Source organism: Triticum dicoccoides, chromosome 6A (genome assembly GCF_002162155.2).
Source record: "Triticum dicoccoides isolate Atlit2015 ecotype Zavitan chromosome 6A, WEW_v2.0, whole genome shotgun sequence".
NCBI classification, from domain to species: domain Eukaryota; kingdom Viridiplantae; phylum Streptophyta; class Magnoliopsida; order Poales; family Poaceae; genus Triticum; species Triticum dicoccoides.
The window spans coordinates 6,430,112-6,448,134 of NC_041390.1; the positions used below are offsets into that span (position 1 = coordinate 6,430,112).

Here is an 18,023-nt window from a genome sequence, read left to right on the forward strand (position 1 = left end):
ATGCCACTATACTTCAGGAAAAATCATCGGGATAAGATGATAGAATATATGTGTTTTTAAACTTGCAGACTAACATATCTGAAAACACATTTCATTGCTTATATAGAATATATGTGTTTTTAAAAATCTGGTAGAATCATTATTCTGCAATTTTGCAGCAGATGCGCATGAATATTGCATTAGAAAACAGGCTCATTATGGAACTTAGCAATCAGCAGTACTGTCCTTCCTTAACCTTTTGGTACTTTTAGATCGTAACTTCACTTTAACTTCTTTGAAACATAATCTCTTTAGTATCGCGATAATGGTACTATAGTTCAGAAAAATGAAAAATTGCATTTGCACATGTCGAATTTAGATAAACTTGAGCTCCTCCCCCCTTTCTTTTGCATGTATCATTTTTCGACCACTATTATTTGCTTCAAGTTGAGCACATCCATAGGAAGTTAAACAGTAAGGATCATTCAGAGAATTCAATGCAGTTGCAAAGATATTGGGAGCATAAAATTTTGCCAACGAAAAGGGCCAAGGAAATTGTAACTGTTCTAGTTTAAATGAAAGCTACACAAGGATGACGTCGCAGTTTCCCACATTGGAAACTGTTGACAGGCTTAATGCTCTGATCAAGTATCATAAAAGAGGAATCATAAGTGTGCAAGCAATCAGCTAGCAGTTTGAACAGAGTTGTTGAAATTTTGATTATGCAAAATGTCACATGCTAAGGAATCTGTACAGTATTTATCGTAAATCGATAAACACTCAGTTGGCCAGCTGAGTCGACATCCGACAAGCTATTAGAATCCAAACGCTTGGACAGAACAAAAAAAGAGCAGAGAAAGGAGTACCGCGAGAGGCGCTCTTTCAGATCTTCATGCCTTTTGAGAACATTTAACACTGCAAAAATAAAAGGGCAACTATGGGTAAGATAGTAGGGCAAGATGCTTCGTACAATCGATAACATGTGGGGAAGGGGTACAAGGTTCCTTGAGAGTAGAGATATTAATAGTTACTACAACTACTGAAGAGAAAGGTTATTACGCCGTGCACGCGTGGTCTCAAGTTTTGTTGCGTCTTCATCTCTTGCATAAGTCTGCAGTTTGTGGAAAGACAAGGCAATTAACACCAGCCAAAACATATACAACGAAGATTTACAAAACCAAACCATATATGTAAATGATAGTATACCAGCTCTGATAATGAGTGCTGGCGCCTCCTCAGCTGCTCCCCATGCTGCAAAATATGAAGAATCGTGAAATTTGAAGTTCATGATGCATTAATTCAGCTAGATTAGACACGGTGAATGCAGCAACACGCAGTGTTGAATAGCGGGAGGCAGGTAGGTTTCCGGCCGGCCGTACCTCCGTGGGGGAGCTCAGGGCCAGCGTGACGGAGAGGTCCATCCGGTCCGAGGCCAGACAGGGGCGGCGGATCTAGATGGCCGGGGCGGAGGCAGCAGGGGCGCGGCGGGGCGGAACGGGGACGGGCGACGGCGGCCACGCGCGCGAGGCGCGGAGATGATGAGCCGTCGGCGGCGACGCGGAGCTGCGGCGCGGCGGCACAGCGGTGGCGGACCTGCAGCTGCAGGGGAGATTTTAGGACGGCAATTTGTGGGATTATTAGGGCTTGGAGGCCGCGTTGTGCTCCACATACCTATCGGCCGCGGCGGGAGAGATGGACGGCCGCCGGGGTGAAGACGGTGGACGGGGGCTGAGGTGGGGAACCGGCCGTCGGGGCGTCGCCGGTGGCCGCCGGTTAGGGATGAGCGCCGCCGCCGCCGGTTAGGGGTGAGGGGGACGCCGATTCAGCTACAGAGAGATTCAGTGTTATGATACGAGATGGGCCAAGTCGGGAGCTCCTCCTCCTAATGGGCCTCACTCGGAAAGAAAATTGCATCGGCCCAGAGATCCCGCTCTCTCGGCCCAGTAATCCTCCTCCTAATGTTTCTCGCTCGTCTTTTGCTGCGCCATCCGTCCAAGGAAAATCCGGATGGCATTTGCTGTTTCTGGGTTCATAATTTCCCTGTTGATGTAACCCGTGTTGTAACCGGCGATTCTGCCGTGCCTTAGATGGAATACAAGTGTTCCATTTGGAAAAAAATAAAAAATCCGGATGGCATTTTCTGTTTGTTTCGTGCGAAATTGGCAGGCCTTTTCTGTTGATTTTGGGGAAAATTGGAGAAACAAAAAAAAATATTCATGGACTTTAAAAGGCTTGTGGGCTTGAAAATTCCCAGGAGTTCTGAAATTGTTTGCAAACTTGAAAAAAAAATCTGTGAAATCGAACAGATGTTTCTGAATTTGCAAAAAGTTTGAGAGTTTAAGCAATTATGACTTTGAGAACAAAAATATTAGGAGGGGGCTGCTACGCATCGGTCGGCGGATTTTTTAAAAGCCGTCGAACCTAACGCAATCTAATGGGTGAACGTATTTCCCTATTTCGCAACAGAGATCTTGTTGCAGAAGCATTTGCAACATCAGTTGTGTTGCGTATTTTTTTGCAACACATGCCTTGTTGCAGATTTTTTTTTGCAATAGACGTCTTGTTGCAGAATTTTTTTTTGCAACAGAGTTTTGTTGCAGATTTTTTTTTGCAACATAAGTGATGTTGCAAAATTTCTGCTTGTAGTCTTCACTTTTGCAAAATAGGTATTGTTGCGGAAAGAACTTTTGAAACATATGTGATGCCATAGAAAAACTTTCTGACAATGCTGCAATCCAAATTCCTACCTGCACTGCCCAACATAAAAGATGTGATCAGTGTCATCGCACGGCACAGCGCGTGATGGGCGCATATGTAAAATCAGTCGGTTGTTTGGAAGCTTTTCCCAATTTTTAAGGCATGACAACATTGTTGGTACATGATGGCCAGGGCCAGTCCTGCGAGGGGGAGGGGGGGCCGGCCGCCCCGGCTCTTGAAATCCAAGGCCCGCGCCAGGTGGTATGCCCTATGCAGCAGCTAGCCCATGACCCTGGCCCAATACATAGCCTCGTGGTAACAGGCTAAGCAGCCTTGATTTTGTCTATGAAAAACAGTACGTACTTAGTGAATAGTGACAGAGGGAGTAGTAATTTACAAGACTGTGCAACCTTTCGATGCACAAAAATCCTAGCGCTTCTGTCATCTATCATCATGTCATCTACAAAGTATGCTTCTAGTAGAAAAAAAATAAAGGGAAGGGAACAACATGTGGATCATTGGTGCTTCGAAGAACATGTATATACATCAGTGATAAAAAAATTACCGGTAACATCGTATACATAGATTTTGCTTATTGTTGTTATATGACATTTATACTAGGGGCCCCAAGGTTTGGGTTTGCCCCGGGCCCCTGAAATCACAGGACCGGCCCCGATGATGGCCCTCGTGCAAGAAGGCATGGGTCACAAACAAAATGATTGCACGCAAAACGTTGTGCAGTTCGTTTGCAAACCGATGGAAAATTGTTGTGCTCGTGCTTCATTTGAAAATTCTTACACAAAAAGAGATGTATAGTCTTCTTTGGGATATCCTAACTACTCCCCCTGTCCCAAAATAAGTGACTCAACTTTGTACTAAAATAAAGTCGAGTCACTTATCTTGGGATGGAGGGAGTACATGCAAACGGCCAAAAAGTGATGGATGATTATTTTGTTGTATCTGTTGGGTCTTATTCAGTGTACAAACCAAGAACAATCAATTACATGAACTATTAGAGGATAAAAAAAAGCACCTACTAGTGCCAACTACTAAGAAAATACATGGTCAACATCACTTATTCATAGAGCCCACTACATACTATGATGACAACACCATCTGCTTGTCATCTAAGAGTGCTCAACCTGTAGTTTCCTCGTCATTTATCATGCCCCAAGTAACAAACACAAACACATATGCATTGTCATACAACTTGTCGAAGAGTCGAAAATAGGCAACTCTCCATGCTTTGTTGAATAGTAGAGTGCAAAATACGACCCAGAGGCCAACCACAAACCCAGACCCAAGTCCAAAGTAAAAGAATAACACCGGGTCGTAGACCTTCTCACTGTTTTGTTGATTGACATGCTCAACGCCATTGTTTCCTGAGAAATTCCTTTCGAGAGGAGGGCCACACAGGCCAATATTACCAGTATATATGGACGGGTTCTCGGAGTAGATTGTGTCAAGTTGACTGCCTGGGGGAATTCTTCCAGCAAGCTTGTTATATGACATGTCCAATGAACTTAAATATGTCAAATTTGACAAGCTTGTCGGGATCTCATCACAAAGGTTGTTCCTTGAGAGGTCCAGTGACTCAATTGACTCCATAGCCCCAATCCTTGAAGGAATTTGACCAGCCAAGTGATTCCATGATAAGTTTAAATTCAACAGTCCATTAAGAGAAGTTAACTCGTTTGGAATTCCACCAACTAATTTGTTGAGCGATAGGTCAATACTAAGCACATCAAAAAATCCAATGCCATACTTAAGTTCTTGGCGCTTCATTACAACAAGCCAAACTTCTTTTGTCATTCCTCCGTAGTTGTTGGACCTACAAGACTTGCCGGTCCCATGTTTCTTTGAGTTTGCTTGTGTCATAGCAGTTAATTTTGACAAAGAGGATGGTATAACTCCAGATATACTATTTCTGGCTAAATTCAAATGACGAAGGCAATATAGATTGGTGATATTCGGTAGAATATCTCCATGCAGCAAGTTGTGGCTTAGTTGCAGATATCTTAAATTTACCAAGTCTCCAATCCACGACGGCAGTGTACCATAGAAATTATTCCTTGAAAGATCCATGAAATTCAATCTCGAGTAGTTTCAGAGTGATGATGGAAGCTTGCCGGAAAAGTTGTTGTTACTCAAGAGGAGGAAAACCAAGCTAGGCGCATGAGAACATTGAGGGAGTTCTCCGTCTAGAAAGTTGTATGATAGTTCCAACACAAATAGGAACTTTAACTAACAAATATATTTAGGAATATGGACATTGAAGTAATTGAAAGACAAAGTCAGTTCTCGTAACCATCGAGATCCAAAACGTAATGGTAGAGGTCCCGAGAAAGAGTTGTGTGATAAATCCATGTACTCTAAGTTCTTTAGAGCTAACACGTGTTCTTCTGTGATCATGCCATCAAGATTATTGTTGCTAAGGTCGAGATCGCACAAATGACTGAGCATACCAATCATGGATGACACGTGCCCAGTAAGATGGTTACTTGAAAGATAAAGTTGCTCTAAACTAGTGCAATTCCCCAACCCCGTGGGTATAGCTCTAGTGAGTTGATTGTTGGAAAGCAAAAGATAACACAATCTAGTGCAGTTCCCCAACCATGATGGTATAGCTCCAGTAAGATGGTTGTAAGAAAGGTCAAAGTGCCATAAATAAGAGCACTTATCAATGCCTAGCGGTATTGCTCCTGTAATGTTATTGTAAGAAAGGTCAAGCATAGGTAAGTTGTTTAATTGTCCCATCCTATTCGTCAGCTTTCCAACCATATTGTTGATCTTCAACGTCAATTCTTGCAATCTGTTGGACGAACACTTTGGCAATTTCTCCAGAAAATCTATTATGTTTCCATAGGAGAGACTCCGGTCTAGCCGTAGTGTTCCCAAATCACATAGGTTTCCCAACTCCACTGTCATTGTTGCTCTGTTACCCATGTTGCTCAAATCTAGCCACTGGAGGAGGTCATATTTCCCAGTGCATCAGGAAATGGACCATATAGAGTGGTATTTGAGAGGTCGAGGTACTCGACGCTTGTTATGTTCCAAAACCAACAGGATGCAACCGGATGGCCAAAGTAGTTACGGGAGAGGTCAAGGTGCTTAAGATTTGTGGTGTTTAGGTGTGGGAGGGACCGGGCTGCACTTGGAAGTGAGCAGTTAGAAAGGTCGAGGTACTCCAAGGAGGGGGTCATGCTCACCACAAGAGGCCAATCAACAACTGAGCTGAGGTCCAAATAGCTCAAGCCAAGATATGACAAGAGAGGTAAACGGGTTAACCATGAGATATCTTTTAGGTCCCTCTCTTTGCTGGTAGCAGGGGCGGAGAGGACGAGATGCTCCAGCTTCGACAGGTTGCCGAGGTGAGGAGGCGCTTCGCCATGGCAAAGCATGCCGAAGAGAGTGAGATGTGTCAAATTCTTGAAAGAACCCAGGAACTCTGGAATATGATGTGCATCGTCGCACAGCCCCGAGTACTGGAGGCTGAGGCTCTCCAAATGCTCAAGAGAAAGTAAGGAAGGACTTATCTGGTCGGCCAAGAAAGAAGTCCAGAAGCCTAGGTCAAGCCCCACGACATGGCCGGTTGCGTTGTCACAGGTGATGCCTTCCCATCGGCAGCAATCTTGGTTCCCCTCGTGCCACGACACGAGGTCGTCCTCAGTGTCGTTGATGCCCTTCTTGAAGGCCAGCAGGGCTTCCCGCTCGCGCAGTGTGCAACCCGTGGTGATTACACGAGCCGACCGCGCGTCGGCGACGGGGAAGACGCTGCTCCAGGTTGCCGCTGCCGCCATGAGGAGCAGGACGAACTTGGCGGGCGAGTGATCCATGGCGTTGGTGGTAATGATCTGATCACACAGATCGGTGTGGCTTTCAAGGAGTGGGTTTCGGTTGCTGCGAGTTGGAGTAGCACGATCGATGGTGTGGTGCACTTAAGAAGGCATGGGCAGGAGCGTACGTGACGGTGCACTTAGGCACTTAGCTACTGTACTAGTTAAGTGCGGTTGGTCCGGCTATAATTTTCCTGTAGCTAACTGCGGTTGGTCCTTCTTTAATTTTCATGTAGCTAGCAGTTAAGTGCGGTTAGGCTTGGGTGCACCTTCGATTTTTTTTCTTTTTTTCTTTTTTTTTTTGACATCAGGGTGCACCTTCGAATTAGTTAACCGGCACTGCGGCAATTCAGAACTTGGAGTCGTCGTTCAGTCGCGGGACTTCCTTCAGACAATAGGGATGCGTTGTTCGTCCTCTGACCAGCCGTGTCTGCTTGTTTTGGAAGACCATCATGATTATTATTAACATTTTTTGTAAAGATATAGCATGTATTCCGCTTAAAGTTGGTTCACCATGTCGGTGTCAACCGCAACGGACACAATTATAATTATGACGATGCCAATATTGAAAAATTAACATGAGCCACAAACATAAATGTGCATATGCAGTGATATTGAGTTTTTTCTTATTTTCATGTAAGAGAGTAACTTAAAATGATTGCAACCAAGAATAACTAAAATGAAATAAAACATGTCTTAAACCATTGACATATCAGTCGAAAGAACTACAAATTTTAATGGATCTCTTAGTGAGAATATTTGCCACATTCATCAATATAAGTGACATGCATGAACCATGTATAACTACATATAACAGTTTAGAAAATAGTTCCATTTGTTTGGATTAGTGACATTATAGGCCGCGTCGGAACCAGAAAAATCCGCACAGACCATAGAGATGGAAGAAGAAAGGAGAAAATGGAGGAATTTGAGGCCGCACAGGTGGCACGGCTGCGGGCAGAAGTGGCAGCTAGAGAGAGGCTTGAAGATGAGTTCAAGGCTAATTTTCCCATAATAAGCACCATATTAACCGATCGACCACTGTGATACAATGCTGAGGTGTCCCTCCTCCTCTTCCTATGGGCTTTGCCGAAAAAGAGTTTCCCCCCGCTTTGTATACAAAGCAACCAACCGAGACAACCAACAATAAGTGCTGGGGCGGAAGCAACACAGTCACGCCCAAAAGAAATACAAGAGAAACATATGCCGACAACGGCGGATCGACAAAAAAGAAGAAGCCTCGTGGCCGCTGCAGCCACCGGAGATCACCCACCAAGCTCCGAGCCTCCGAAGCGCCGATACTAATCAACACCTCCAAGAAGGGACGCGACGATGACGACACTGCTGCCAAGGGTTTTCCCCGGTACGCGGTGAGGAGAGAGGAAGGGTAGCCTCGACGCCCTCCGGGAAGGTCCGGCGGCACCCTCATGCGCCACCGCGTCGATGTCGGCCAAGCCAACAGGGATTTCTCCCGATCCCAACCTTCACCTCCGGCACTCCGGAGCTCGCCACCAAACCGACCACCACCCTGCGCTAACCCGGACATGAAGCTTCCCGTGCTGTCTCACCACGGCACCCCGAAGCATGGCATGCACAATGAAGAAGAGGAGCCGGGACTAGGGCAACAGCACCGTCGGCACGCGGGAGGGCCCCACCTCCACCATTGACGACGGTAGCTGACCGGACGCAATAGCCCGGTCGGGATCTCCGAGGCCCGTAAAGTTCCCGCCTTCGCGCTGCAGCCAGCACACCGTCGGCGCCGTCGCCCCTGTCCAAGCCGCTCCCTTGCCTCCCCGCATAGAGAGCCGCCAAGTAGAAGTACCACCACCACGTGCACCGCCGGCCACCACCACCAGGTCATCGGTCCGCCACCGACCGAGTCGCACCACCGCCGCACGCCCGCGGCTGAGAGGAACCATCGCAGCCATCGGGAGCCCGAAGCCGGACCCCAGCCGCCGCCTACACCGCCCGCGGCCCGCGCCGCCTGGCCAGATCCGCTGCTGAGTCACGCCCACGCACGCCCCACCAGGCAGCGGCCGCGCCACCACAAAGCACCAGCGGGGCCGACACGCCGGCACCACCAGGAGCTCCCGGATCCGCGCCGCCGAGCCCCGCCACAGCCCGACGCCTCCTGCAGCCCGCCGTCCCACGCCGGCCAGGAGCTCCACGAGGAGGAGAGGGAGCGACCCCGCCGCCACCCACGCCGACCGGGCTTCGCCCGGCGGCACCCCTAGGCGGCGGCGAGGGAGGAGGAAGCCGGAGGAGGGGAGGCTGGGGGCGGAGCTAAGTTTCCCCCGGCCCGCTCGCGGGAGCGGCGGCGGGGGTGGGGAAAGGGGGTTCTGAACTATGTTTTAGGAGGTCTTCCTATGGGCTTTTCGGGAAGCTATGATCCATGCCCCTCCTACTCCTCTTCCTCAACCGTAGTGTTCATGATCCATGGAGTTGATGTTCAGGGCCGAGAGGTCGTGTTGACAAATTGTATGATCCATTTGGTTTTATGTCACGTGTGAACTTCTTATCAAACTTGTTGAAGTTGTGACAACTTGTTGTGATTTTGACTTGTGAACTTGTTGGTATGGATGCCAAACCAATTTGCGGAACTTATGAACTTGTTATTCGTATGTGAACTTGTGAACTTGTTGCTGGTATGGATATCAAACTTGTGAACTTATTGTTGGTATGTGGATTCGTTGGTATGGATATCAAACTTGTGAACTTGTTGTTGGTATGGACTTGTGAACTTGTCGATAATTTTTTTTATTTGCAAGGCTTAAGAGAAATCCAATCATTGAAAGAACTTCCGGTAACTTTTGCCGAGTAGATGCGGCGCCTGACTTTCAGTGTCAACATTCAACAAGAGTTTCCTAGTTTTCGTCGCGGGAACTTGGCAAAGGTCTTTCATAATTTGAAAAATATATATAATTGTTTGCCGAGTCACGCCACTCAGCAAAACAGATCACGTGGCGGCACCTGGAAACACCTTTACAACTATACTGAGTTCCTTATCAGAGGACTCGGCAAATCTTTTCTGCATGAAGAAAAATAATTTTCAAAAATCTTTGTCGAGTGACGTGTGCGGGGTACTCGCCAACTGCATCGCCGACGTAACAGAGCCGTCAATCCCGAATGGTCATGCCACGTGGCACCTTGTTGCCGAGTTTGGTGTGTTGAGCTCTCGGCAAATTGCGTATTGGCTGAGTATTTTTATTACGACGAGTTCGATTCAGACGACTCTCGACAAACTTTAGTATCTGCCGAGTTTGCATGTTTGGCGGCTTTTATTTTCAAGTACTACCTCCGTCTCGGTGAATAAGTCATTCGCGTAGTTCTAGGTTGACGATTTAACTATCTAAATATGTATTATATGTGACAAAAAATATATATTTAAAAACTGCATCCATGTGGAAATCTAGTGATATACTTTTGATGACATATAACACATATTTAAATTCTCAAATCGATGGCCTAGAACTACGCGAATGACTTATTCACCTAGACAGAGGTAGTAGTGTGTTCGCTGTGATCCCGTGGAACTGAACTCGGCAAAGACCGTGTAACTCGACAATGACCGATTTTCCAGTAGAGGGCACTCGACATTGTTTTTCTTCGCCAAGTTTTCGATAAAAAAACTCAGCCAAGTTACAGGCACTAGGCTAAAAATATTGATTCCAGTAGTGGCGCCGGAGGATGATGGCGTTGGAAGGCTGGTCGCACTGGGCAAACCGAGATCGCCTTTGAAAACCGACAGTTTCCTAGTCCCTTGCACGGTTGTTAGGTCCCTGAGGATCGTCTCTTACTGGCTGGTGTTGCTTGTATCGGCCTTCTGGGAGTAGGTATATGATTATGGCCTGCGTGCCCTTTAACAACTTATGTTTGTTTGTTTATATCACCTGCAGAGCTGTTTCATTGATTGAACTCTACCTAATGGCTTTATTTATAAAGTTAGGTATTTACCTTTTCTCTAAAAAAAAAGGTTGCGGGGTCTCTGTGCATAGTGGGATGGCTGTTGTCCATGCTATGTCGGTCTACATGTACTCATATCTGTACATGTCTTTGCACTTTTACAGTTTGATGAATACGACCGCGTATATTTCTTGTTGGGAAAAAGATCACCTCATGGTCTATCTTCGTTCTTCTGGAGAGCACCACAGCTCGCACGTCAAAATCTTACCAACCACCGAGAAGATGCCGAGTAAAGAGGTAAGGTGTCGGCGTCATGCTGCACACCGCTAGGACGCCGGTACACAATCGTCTCTCAGTCCCTCTCGCCTGCAGGCCAAGAAAAATGGCGCCGGTGAAGGTGTTCGGGCCGGCGAAGTCGAGGAACGTGGCCCGGGTGCTGGTGTGCCTGGAGGAGGTTGGCGCTGAGTACGAGGTCGTCGACATGGATTTGAAGGCCCTGGAGCACAAGAGCCCTGAGCATCTCACCAGAAACGTACGTAAGCTCCCCGGCGACTCAAATCCTCTGCTCCCTCTTCCTTGATTTCGGCCATTTTTCAACTGATGTTTTTTGCACGGACGTTTTAATTTCTTGCAGCCGTTCGGGCAAACCCCTGCTTTCCAGGATGGAGATCTGATTCTCTTCGGTATGATCAATTTGCTTTTGTCCTTGTCAAAATAAATGTGACTTGGTGCAGAGGCCAGCTCTGTTTCGCGGCATCTTAAAAAACTAATTTTTTTTAAATAATACATTTTTTTATTAAATTGCGCAAATATTACGCTAAAAAATTATTTTTCAAAAATAATACACCGTGGGCCCGCAGCGGGCCGACTGGGCCTAGTCAGCCCGCAGCGAGCCGAGTGGGAGCAGTCGGCCAGTAGCCGGCCGACAGCTGGCCTGCCTGGCACGTGTCGGCCTCGGATTGGGCTGGCCACGTCGCGAGGAGGAGAGAGGGAGCTGTCGGCGTGGGCGCGCCCCTGTCAGCCTGCCGCGGGCTGATCGGCCTGCTGCTGGCCGACAGGGTGCGGCCCCACCTCGCGCGCGCTGGCCCGGCTCCCTGCGGCCTTATCCTCTCAGCTCCATGCCGAAGCTGCTGCTCTTCTTCTGTTCTTCTTCTTTCTTACTTTCTCCTCTCTGTGTAAAAAATGGCACCAATTTCTACACCTAAATAAGCCAGTTTTTTACGGTTTTGGCACCGTGAATGGATTCAACTTAGTTAGGGCAGCCAAAAGAGGTGTCGATCTACTGATGGGGTAGCTCGTGGTGGTTGTGGTGAGCATTTTGGTGAAGGTGGTGCCATGGTGGTGGTAAAGTTGGGGCAGTGTGGTGGTGGTGAAGTTGGGGCAGTGTGGTGGAGGTGAAGCTCGTCGTTCGTCATTCGTCGTTGGAGGCGGAGCACGCGCAGTTTGTTGGCCGCCGTTCGTCGTTCTTCGTTCGCACGCACGCTTCAAGGGTATATTTCAGCAAACATTTTATTTTTCATAGGTGCTCCGGTAGTATTTGTTAATATGTTTCGATGTGAAATAAATTAGGTGTGTGATTATTGTTATTTGCCCCGTAGTATACGTAAATATATTTAGATGTCAACTAATTATTTATGTAAAAATGTGTAGTTGCTTCGGTGATATTCCGTACTATATGTGGATGTGAAGTATTTAGTAGTGTCAGTATTTGCAGTAGCTCCGGTAAAATCCGTAATATAGTTGTAGATGTAGGCAGTCAAATATTAAAATCTGTAAATATTTGTAGTTGCTCCGGCAAATATTTGTAATATACTTGTAGGTGTGTGAATTGTATTAGTTGCTCCGTTAATATTCTGTAATATATATATATATATAGACATGTCTAATATTTGTTAGTGAATTGTATTTCGTTGTTGAAAAAAAATAGGTGAGCCGGGATGTCTGATGTAGTGAAGGTCAGATTTTACTACGGTCCTGGTACTGTCCAAACAACTGAGATGGGAGCAGATCTGAGTGAATTTACTCGCATAGAGGTGCCAATGAGCGCACCTCAAACATGGTCAGTCAGTCAGGTGAAAGAATGGATTGCGGCAAGTTTAGGTCTTGATACTGAAACACACACCGTCGGTGTTCATGCATTATGGACACGGTCAAGTACAATAATTTACTTTTATTTGAGGCCGATAGAGCAAGACTCCGATTGGGTGCGGTGGTTACAAGGTTGTGAACGAAGGGGATGCAATCCTATTGCTTTAGTGCTTCCCGTCGTGAAGAAGGTCACTGCACATGAAGGCGAGGGTGGCTACGATCCTGGTCATAGCAGTGTAGGGAGGCAGTTATTTATGTCAAATGCTGGAGATGATGGTTACGAACAAGGACAGAGCAGTCAGGTAGAAAAAGGAAATGCTTATGGTATGAACCAGGGCAGAGTAGTCAGGTAGAAGGAGGAAATGCCGATGGTGATTACAATGGCGAGGTGGACGCTGACGAGGTAGATGGGCACATGCAGGACCAGATGGAAGAAGAAGACACCGATGTTGAAAGGGGTCATGCCCATGATTCTGACGAGTCAGATGATGAAGAAAATGCAGAGGAGGTTCCGAATCCTGCATGGTGGAATCATGACTTCTCATCTGCAATGACCATGAATGATGGACATGATTCAGCTTGGCAATATCACCAGAACAATATTGCAACGGGTGCTATGTATCCGAACAAGCAAGCCCTGAAGGATGCAATAATTAATTGGGCAATGTCCACGCAAAGGGTTTTCACAGCTCAGGTGTCCAGTCAGAAATTCCTGACAATGGTATGCAAGAACGCAGATTGTCCCGCCAGGGTGCACGGCTTTCTCCCTAAGTATGGCATAAGTTGGGTGATAAGTGACTTAGTTAATCACACTTGTCTTATTCCCTGCATCCCTCAAGATCATGTATTAACCAGTTTTTCAATGTTGCATTATCTTTCATAGTACTCCATTCGAAGCTTCAGGTAATTGTTGAACACACACCACAATTTTAGGACGACAAGAAAGGGCATGAACAGGACAACTGCTGACTGGCTAGTTAGACTAGAGCCGTATGTTATAGAATGGGAGACAGCAAACACAAATCTATGGCACGAGAATCACAATTTTGATCTCAATGAATTCAATCTCTATTTGCGGCGCTACATGACTGGAACACGGTTACGCATCGTTGAGCACTCCCACCCAGAGGAGATACCGGATCCTACTCCGTGGGATATGTACCCGAGCTATGATACTTCGGGCTCTAGGCAGTACGCGGTAAGATATATTTTCTTTAAGTAATGTTATCACATACTTTGACGTGCAAGAGACATACATTATTAATCGTCATGGAAATTTGCAGGCTTCCTTGACGCACGATATCTACAACGACGTGACCACCTTTGGACGATCACTGTCGTCTGGACCTCTTCTTCAGCACCGTCCACTGCTACACCCCTTCTTGGAACGAATTCAGAACAAGATACGGACTATGTACGAGGCTATCACGTGCACCCGGAGAACCGACGTTGTTCAGCACCAGCAGCAGCAGCCGCGTCACTCCACGCACCGACATCAACCACATCCACGTCTAGCATTCAGCCGACAACCAGGGCACCCCGTCCTGATCAACCTGGCAGTTCAACGTGGCAGCAACCACAACACTATGGTCCCACGTCGAGCTTCGTGTTTTCTCCACAGCCACAGCAACACGGTCCATCGTCGAGCTTCGTGTTTTCTCCACAGCCACAGCAGCACGGTCCCTCGTCTAGCTTCGTGTTTGAGCCAGAGCAGCCGTCACAGCCAGCAGGTATGTGTCTTCATATTTATTGTTTTCAATATTAATTGACGCGACCTCATTCTTCATGATGAAACGTTCCATCACGCAGGAGCCTACGGATATCAGGCGTCTATGTCGGCATCACATGATACGTGGGGGAGTGATCAACATCCCGAGGAGAACATACAGGCTCAGATGTCGCAGCACACCCAGTGGATGAACATGTTTTCGACTCCTCCACCAGGCCCCACACAGGATACACAGCATGACCAGGTAGAGTCTGACATTCCTCCTTGTCACATTAGGCCACCTGACAGGTGGGGATGGTCGCCGCTTCCAGATCCGCCTCCCCGCCAGGCCAGACGTCGTCACTGACGCTTCTATCTATCAGTAGAGACATTACCATCTATTTATGTGTGAGACTTATGTCTATTCTATATATGAGACAAATGACTATGTACTTATGTATGAGACATATGCCTACTCTATTTTAGTACTCTGTTATCCGAACTACACGATCATATTTAGATAGAACATAATGCTCATACAACAACACATTACAAACAACTGGATAGAACTACATCTAAATTAAATGGTACGTACGACTGAACTCACAACATACATCATAATAACTACATGAAGTCATCATCGTCATCCTCGATTGATGCAGAACTCTTGCCCTTTGATGATGAAGAACTCTTGCCCTCCGACGATGCAGAAACCTTGCCCTTCGACGATGAAGAACTTTTGCCCTTCGACGAAGCAGAAACCTTGCCCTTCGACGATGAAGAACCCGAAAGCGGCAGCATGAAGATATCATCTTCATCCTCGCTCTCCTCAGTCCATAAACATGGATTATTTGCTGCAGTCCTTCTGAAAGTTTCACTCTTCGGCACCACTACCTTCTTCCACCTTTCATCCAACCTAAGAAGTTCTTTACGTACCTCCTCATAGGTCCTTTCAGGCCACCCAGACCTACATAATTGGTGAGCCAACTCATTCATTATGGTGTCACTACCGGCGAGTTCGTCCCATGGAACTATCCTATTGTCCATCCTGAAATCGGTAGCTAGCCTCAGAAAAGTCGTGCTCATCCCAGGGTGAAAACTACGATCGAAAGGATAATGGAACATCTCAACTACACTACACTGGAATGCTTATCCACCTCTGTCTCAAGGGGGTTTTATAGGTAGATAGGAGAAAATGGCGGGAAAGAACGACTGCGGTACGGCGGGAAAGGGTTGGCGGGAAATGGGTGGCGGGAAACGGGTGGCGGGAAAGAATTGGTGCGAACATATGGCGGGAAACGGGTGGCGGGAAAGAGTTGGCGGGAACATATGGCGGGAACATATGGCGGGAAAATATTGCGGGGAAAGGGTTGCGCGGAATACGTCATAGTTTAAAAAAAATCAGGGGATCGTTCGGGAAAAAAATGATGGCATGCACCAGTCGGCCCACAGCAGGCCAATTAGTCCCTATCGGTCCACATCAGGCCAATTAGTCCCTGTCGGCCCACAATAGGCCGATTAGTCCCTATCGGCCCACTACTGGCCGACTGGGCCCAAACTGTTGGCCGACAGGCCAATCGGCCAGCAGCTAGCCGATAGGATCTCAGTCGGCCTGCTGTGGGCCGACTAGGTCCAGTCGGCCAGCAGCGGGCCGACGGTGTATTATTTTTGAAAATTATTGTTTCGGCGTAATATTTGTGCAAATTAATAAAAAAAATGTATTATTTAAAAAAAATTAGCTCTTAAAGGACCGAGTAGTTAGTGGAAAATAATTCTATAAGACCAGGTCTCACGGGTTAGTAGGTGAGACCCATCCTGATGGATACGTGGCATTCACAAATCACAAAGCATTTATCCACCCCCACCTGAAATCAGGGGGGAGAGATTATATGCTTTGTGATTTGTGTACAACCCAGCCATCTCGCCTGTCGTGTACGAATGCCTCATAAACCCGCTCGTGCTCGGCATACCGATGAGTTAATTGCCCAAAACCACCAGATTTGAGGCTAGGGTATTTCAAAACTACCGCTTTTGCAGAAAATCACAAAAGACCACCACTTCCGTGCCAAGTGGATAACAAATCGCACGGATTCGAAATTAAGCGCGTCTAACAGCAAACCTGACGGGTGGGACGGCCGATATGGCAAAGACTAATCCTAGTCGATCTTTGACCGGCTGATGTGGACGGGGTCCCACCTGTCAGCACTTCTCTCCTTCTCTTATCTCCTCTCCTCCTTCCTTCCAACAGGAGCGGTGGAGGAATAGCAGCAGCGGCTGGCCCTGCTAGCTCCGGCGAGGCCGAACCCCCGTGCCCCAGCATGCTCCGCCGTGGCCGAGCCTCCTCCCCCCACACCCGCCCCTGCCCGCTCCGGCGAGGCTGAACCCTCATGTGCTTGCGCCCCTGCCCGCTCCACGAGGACAAGCCCCCGCGTGCCCGTGCCCCTTTCTTCCTGCGACGAGGCCGAGCCCCCGCACGCCCGCGCCCCGGCTAGCGAGATCCGGGCTCTCAGCCGCGGGATGAGGCGGGTGCAGGGCGGGGCTTGCCGGAGAGGCGAGCGCGAGGCGGCGGCGCTTGCAAGGGCCGGACGGCGGAACTGCAGGCGCTGGGTGGCAGCACTGCAAGCGCCGGGCAGCGGAATTGCATGCGCAGGTGGCGGCGAGGCCGACGCGGTCAGACCAGGAGGGACGGGCGCGCTAGGAGCGGCGGCGGCGGCCAGGTCGGCGACCGGATCGAGCAGGGGATGGCCGGGCAAGGCGAGCTCCACCTCTGGCTCGCCGGCCATGGCGCTTGAACGGTGGACTAGAAGGGATGGCGGCGCGACGCGACCAGGAGATGGACGGCGTTCAGAGGAGGGTGCAGTAGCGGCGGCACGATGCGACCAGGAAGCGGAGGAGAGAGAGATGAGGTAGGAAGAAAGAGGAAGAAGACAGTGGGGATGACATGTGGGTCCCGTGGCCACCTCAGCATCTTATCCACATAGGTCTTCCATGTCACCCTGACGTGTGGGCCTAACCTGTCAGTTTTGCTGTTAGTCACGGCAAATATGCAAATCAGTGACATTTCTTACTCATTTGCCACAGAGTTGGTGGCTTTTTGTAATTTTTGTCAAAAGCGGTAGTTTTGAAGTACCCTAGCCTCAAATCTGGTGGTTTTGAGCAATTAACTCCATACCGACCAACCAGAAGGTGGTGGACGAAAGCTTGGAGAAGCTGAAGAAGGTGCTGGAGGTCTACGAGGCGCATTTGTCCAAGCACAAGTACTTGGCGGGGGATTTCATCAGCTTTGCTGATATCAACCATTTTCCCCACACTTGCTCCTTCATGGCGACGCCTCACGCGGTCCTCTTCGACTCGTATCCTTACGTGAAGGCATGGTGGGAGAGACTGATGGCGAGGCCGTCAATCAAGAAGCTCAGCGCAAGCTTGGCTCCACCAAAGGCATGATTTGTAGGTGTTATTTGGTATTCTGGGATCACACCACTGATTTGTATGGTGCTCTCTTGCTGGTATCGCTAATAAGGCAATAAGCTTTGTGTCGTCGCTAGAATTGCACGAGTGTGCAGTTTTTGTGCTTGCGTATACGTTGTTGTGAAATTCTGTAAACGGAACCATGTATCTTATAATGCTTTCAGATTTGTTGCTTGTCAAGTCATAAATCAGAAGTTAGTATGTCTGTTCTGCAGCAAATGTAAGCATGGTTTCTAATCTCGGTTTTAAAAATATTTTAGACACGACTGAATTTTTTTAAATCATTTATCTTAGTTTGTATTTTTTTTGGCGGGAAATCTAAGTTTGTATTTTGGCAAAGCACC

General features: G+C 47.8%; 4 protein-coding genes across 6 annotated transcripts in view; 1 reads left to right on the top strand and 3 right to left on the bottom strand.

Annotated features, from left to right (window-relative positions):
* The window catches only part of LOC119319233, a 12,395-nt gene extending 10,605 nt beyond the window's left edge, over positions 1–1,790 (bottom strand). For both annotated transcript variants that reach the window (XM_037593718.1, XM_037593719.1), the window contains exons 1-5: positions 1,651–1,790; positions 1,359–1,578; positions 1,186–1,230; positions 1,039–1,090; positions 846–894 (exon numbers count right to left, since the gene is read on the bottom strand). In XM_037593718.1, the coding sequence (XP_037449615.1) occupies positions 846–894; positions 1,039–1,090; positions 1,186–1,230; positions 1,359–1,400 (188 nt within the window). In that variant the 5' untranslated portion in view covers positions 1,401–1,578; positions 1,651–1,790. The remainder of the gene's footprint in view (positions 1–845; positions 895–1,038; positions 1,091–1,185; positions 1,231–1,358; positions 1,579–1,650) is intronic.
* A 1,941-nt stretch (positions 1,791–3,731) lies between these two features.
* On the bottom strand, positions 3,732–6,407 carry LOC119319022 (receptor-like protein EIX2). The gene has a single exon (XM_037593541.1). The coding sequence runs from the start codon at positions 4,759–4,761 to the stop codon at positions 3,814–3,816; it is 948 nt and encodes a 315-aa protein (XP_037449438.1). The 5' UTR covers positions 4,762–6,407; the 3' UTR covers positions 3,732–3,813.
* On the bottom strand, positions 3,822–6,512 carry LOC119319024 (receptor-like protein EIX2). The gene has a single exon (XM_037593542.1). It carries the CDS (start codon positions 6,510–6,512, stop codon positions 5,634–5,636), a length of 879 nt encoding a protein of 292 aa, XP_037449439.1. The 3' UTR covers positions 3,822–5,633.
* A 4,622-nt stretch (positions 6,513–11,134) lies between these two features.
* Positions 11,135–14,702, top strand: LOC119319236. Of its 2 annotated transcripts, XM_037593722.1 has the most exons (4): positions 11,135–11,905; positions 12,343–13,701; positions 13,787–14,233; positions 14,313–14,702. In XM_037593722.1, the coding sequence occupies exons 2-4, from the start codon at positions 13,453–13,455 to the stop codon at positions 14,421–14,423; spliced, it is 807 nt and encodes a 268-aa protein (XP_037449619.1). In that variant the 5' UTR covers positions 11,135–11,905; positions 12,343–13,452; the 3' UTR covers positions 14,424–14,702. The 2 variants fall into 2 exon arrangements, with proteins under 2 accessions (XP_037449619.1, XP_037449621.1); XM_037593724.1 differs by having other exon boundaries at positions 11,135–13,701.
* Positions 14,703–18,023: the final 3,321 nt, after the last annotated feature.